General features: G+C 28.7%; 1 protein-coding gene across 1 annotated transcript; it reads right to left on the minus strand.

The window, feature by feature from the left end:
• Nucleotides 1–2749: 2749 nt before the first annotated feature.
• Nucleotides 2750–4987, minus strand: LOC101496877 (uncharacterized). Its single transcript, XM_004502377.4, has one exon. The coding sequence runs from the start codon at nucleotides 4439–4441 to the stop codon at nucleotides 3161–3163; it is 1281 nt and encodes a 426-aa protein (XP_004502434.1). The 5' UTR covers nucleotides 4442–4987; the 3' UTR covers nucleotides 2750–3160.
• Nucleotides 4988–5196: the final 209 nt, after the last annotated feature.

The following is a 5196-nucleotide window of genomic DNA, read 5'->3' on the forward strand; positions in this document are numbered from 1 at the left end:
TGGTAACAATATTAAGCAGCTACCAATAGCCAGAGGGAAAAAATAAACAAAAGAAGCACGTCATCTTAGTTGTGTGAAATGTGAATAATTTATTTATAATTTCTAGATACACCTTTTTTGACTTGTAAAAAATAATTCTTTGATTATTTGAATTAGAATTTTCTATGTTATGTATTGGCCCGGCGTATAAGGAGTGGACCATGTGTTAAAAGACCACGACAATAGGCAATAGCCAAAATTGGGATTTGGATCATTTGGGGGCAATTTTTTCAACACCATTCTCTACAATTCTCCATCTCTCTTGTTTTTCTTCTCTTATTCTCATTTATTTATTTGATTTAATATTGTCTCTCTTTTATCGATTATAAAACATATTGTAGATGATCCGAATTGCCGAAATTATCTTTAACTGGAATTTGACTTTGCATTAAAAATGTTCACGATCTAATTTTAACCATCAATCTACAGTGAGCAATCATGTATCATAAAATTTTATTAGATATATTATGCAACAATTAATCATTCAATTTTATTATATACATTATCCAACAATCAATCTTTTAATTTCTATAGATAAAATAAGAAAAAAATCACATAAGTTAACAATTTCGACAATTATTAATTGAATTAAATTTTATAAATTGTATTTTCTTTAATAAATAGTTAAAGTTATTATAATAAAAAGGATAATTAAATATTACTGAAGGATAATTAAATATTGTTGTTTTTATGCAAATTAATATTGTATTGAGTTTAAAAAATAAAAAATAATAAAAATATTTTTTCTTTAAAAGTAAAATGTATATGTAGTGTTAATATAAAATAATTTTTAATGGATACATGTATACAAATTAACGGATATTTTTAATTTAAAAAAAATCAAAAATTAAATATATGTAGTGTTAATATAAAATAATTTGATATTGAGATCCTATAACAATTTACTACTTTATTACATTACATCATTTTTGTATTATTATTATTATTTTAAAATTGATAATATCATATGAAAAAGTAGCTGGCTTTAAGCAGATGTTCATATTAAACTGTTTTATACTAATTGCATGACCATCAAACTGAAACTATATATTAGGCTTAAAAAAAATCAAACTATATTATATATTTGCGTCAAAAGTTTATATTTATTATAGATTTTTCATTTCCCTCAAAATTAAATCCATCAAGGTATAAAAGTCTCATAAGATAAAAGAGTGTAAGAGAACATGCACGCGTCCCACTTTCTTTCAGACTAAAGCGTGTGATGCGAAATCGAAAACTGACAAAATATATGACTGAGAGCAAGATCAATGTGTTGTGTACATTACGCATGTAGATGTATAAAAAAGATTATTACACCTACATATATGCCTATTAAATGTAATCTTCCTAAAATTTAATAGATATTCTAAAACATTTGTTAATATTACTACAAAATTATTTGTCATGAACTTGAATTTTGACAAACATTACATTTCTTCTTCGAAAACAAATCACTCCCTTTAATATTGACCATAATGTCTTCACAATTTTATTAAATAACCATCTTATAGTCAACATTAACAAAAACAAGAGTGATCACCAGTCACCACAATATTTTTATTTTTATAATTTATTCGCTTAAACAAAAAATTTATTTTTATAATATTTTTGATTTATACTAACAAATAAATAACTGTTATTAATTATAAATTTAATCTCATAATTTTTTTATATGTTTGAGTAAATGAAATACCAAAATCAATCATTAAATATTATTCTGATCACAAATATAAATAATTGTTTGTAAAATAAATATAAATAAATATTTGTAAAAAAATTGATGTGTTTAATCTAAAATTAAGATTTTGATTCATTTATGTTTGTAATATAAATAGTATTTGCAAATGATTATCATAAACAATGTTTGGAAAACAAATTCACGCATGTGATTTATGTTATAAATACAGCTTCAAAAGTCACCTCTTTAAACAATGTTTTTTATTTTTATTTTTAATTCTATACATGAATTAATTTGTGTTTTGCAGGCTGATCAGCATTCTCCCACCAGGTTGATTAGAGACTAATAGTACTCTTTCAAGATATAAATTGTTTTATTATAAGAAAATATTAGCATTTTATATAATATATATTTGACCCACTTTTTATATTGATACATAAAATCATGAGTTGAATTTTGAGTTGTAAAAAATAAAAAACGTGCTTAAATTATACTACATTTTGAGAATGCACTCTCAAAATGTGTTTTAGAAGGTATTTTTTGGGTACAATTTTAGAATGCATTATCAATAATTCATTTTAATAATACATTCTAAATTTTTTTATACGAAACAGAATGAAATTTATATTAAAATGAAATTTATTAATATTCCCATGTGTTTGATTCACGAGCATAATAATGAAATGAAATGTCTAAATAACACATCTTGTCAACAACAAAAAAAAAAATCTAAAAGGAGATTACGGCGGCTAACAATCCCCCCAATCTTGCCACCAATTACTCCTAGAATCTACACTTTTATAATTGTCGTAAAATTAAAATTAAAAGAAATAAAAAAATGTAGAAGAATAATATTAATATTATAATAAGTTACTAGTAGAGGCTGCAAGACAAGAGATACAGCCAAACATCAAAGTTGTATGTATAATATATTGTTCAATTAATTTGCTTCAATAATTGCAACGTTATGAATGATAATCTCAATTCTCAAACTATAGTCAAATTCCAAATTCTTCGTATAAAGAATCATGATGAAACAAATCGGTGCCATTGATATAAAGCTCTAGTATATCAAAGTTACAAATAATGTAATAAACATTGAAACTCCAAGATTCTTTTGTATATTGCTATATATATGATAATTAAAAGCGAAAATCAAATATTGAAGGAAAAAATAAGAGTAGAGAAAGGGAAAATGAAACAAGCTAGCTACTAATATTATTTACGCATAATTCTAAATGCTCAAAGAAAAAAATTAAGTGTTGAATTAATTTGATGGTCATGTTTTATGAATAAGATACCAAGATTCCGAGTTTCATGTATTAGAATTGTACTACACCAGCAGCATCATGAGTTGCTTTAAACTGTAGTATGAAATTATATGTACGAATTCTACGAAGCTACCTTGTTTTTAATTATTTTCCCATTAATTAATTAATTTAATTAATGAGAAGAACAATTAATCCATGATTCGACCGTACCTTCACCTCTTGTAGCCACACCAACACATTCCGATCCTTTGCCATTTGATTCTCGTTCTTCAATGTCATTTCTGTAATTAATTCCTCCACGGTCCTCTGAATTAGGAATATTACGCATGTTGTTGTTTACTCCATCCGATGATGATGCTGGAATCATGTTCTGTTGATGAACAACACCAATGTTGTTGTTGTTGCTAACATGCGCATGAGTGTGACTCAATCCCAATTCTTCAAAAACACTCATTTTCATATGTGAATCAACATTGGGCGTGATTTCCAAAGTTGTTTTATTGGAAAGCGACCCAAGTTGATATTTTGGGTGTGTTTGAGAATTAATATTATTGGATTGAAAACCGAGAATTTGGTTATGCATGTTCAGAGGATTTTGCTGTTGCTGTAACAAATGATAATTAATGGATGGTGAATTAGTACAAGTACTATTTTCCACCATGGATGAAGAAGGTTGAAAAGAAGAAAATGAATGATGAAGTGGTTGAATTTTCTGCGCAAAAGGACGAAGAAGATAAGGCGGTGGTTGTTGTTGATGAGATTCCATTGAAACAGATCTTGAAGAACCAAAAAGATCCAACCTTGTTCTTGGAAAAGGTGAAGAAAATGGTGGGGCCGGAATACCAGTGAATTCTTGAACCATAGCTCTGAAATTTGTTGTATCTGTTGTGAGAACCGTTGTTGGTGCACGCCTTGAAGCTCTTGATCTTTTCTTAGGATTTCGAACCACGTTGTTGTTGCTGTTGTTGTTGTTATTGTTGTTGTTAAGAGTTTGTTGATCATTGGTGAGTGATCCTCCACGTAGAGATTGGTGTGTGGTTGGAAGAGAAGCAGCAACGTCGATTCTTGTTTGACCAGTTAATTGACTTAAAAGAAAAGCTTGGTTCTGTTGAGAAGAGCTTATAAGATCGGCGTTGTTTGGTTCAGATCTAGTTGTAGCTTTGGACCAAACCATATCAAGGTTTAGAAATGAGTTTTGGTTTGGTGGTGGTGATTTTTGTAATGAATCCATGTAATAATTTGATAATGGATCGAACATTTGTTGTGGTAGAGAAGAAGAAGAAGAAGAGGCGCGTGGGTTTGTGTATGGTTGTGTTGGTAATGGATTGTTTAAAAACGAAGAGAAATTTGATTCGGCGCGTGAATCATACTCTTCATTGTTGTTATTATTATTATTATTGATTTCATCACCACAACTTGATGATTGCATACTACCACTATTACCAGAATCCATTGAGAGTAGAAAATGGAAAGACGTGAGTGAAGAGAGAAAATTGATTTAGCTTTTTTGGTTATGTTTTGATTATTGCACATACCTCATGGTTCAGAGAATGGGTATGGGACAAAAGAAAAAAACATGAGAAAGGGGTGTTTATGGAGTGTGGTTAAAATTATGGATGGAAAGAAAAAGATAGTTTTCTTTCTTCAGAAAAATATTGGATCTGAACAATTCGTACACTAGTGTGCTTTTGCTTTGCCTCACTTTTACTTATTTTGTCTTTCGAAGAACCGAAAGAGAAATATATTTATATACGTAAATTCACAAACAAGAGGAGGTTTTGTGTAAACACAAACTTACTCTGTTTGGAGTGAAAGAGAGAGAGAGATTATATTAGGGTTTGTCAAGTGAAATAGGAAGAGAGAGAGTGTGTGAGGAGAAGAAGAAAGGGATTGTTGTTTAGCTTTTTTGTTGTTTCATCATCTGGAAAATATCAAGAGTGGGGTAGTCATGGGGGGAGGAGGTGAGAGGTCAAAGTATGTGGTTTTTATTTTGCAGTGTGAAAGGGAGAAAAAAAGATATATATCATGGAGGTTAAGGTCGATAGGAAGATGTTAATTATATTATTAATGGATTGTTAATTTAATTACTATCATATATTTTGTTTCTATTATTTTTATTTTTCGGAATAATGAGGTGGGCATGCAGTCAGATTGGAGTGATGGTTGTTGAGTGAGTTGCGTAAAGAGAACCAACGTATCTAGCTTTTC

The sequence above is a fragment of the Cicer arietinum genome, chromosome 5, assembly GCF_000331145.2.
Source record: "Cicer arietinum cultivar CDC Frontier isolate Library 1 chromosome 5, Cicar.CDCFrontier_v2.0, whole genome shotgun sequence".
NCBI lineage: Eukaryota > Viridiplantae > Streptophyta > Magnoliopsida > Fabales > Fabaceae > Cicer > Cicer arietinum.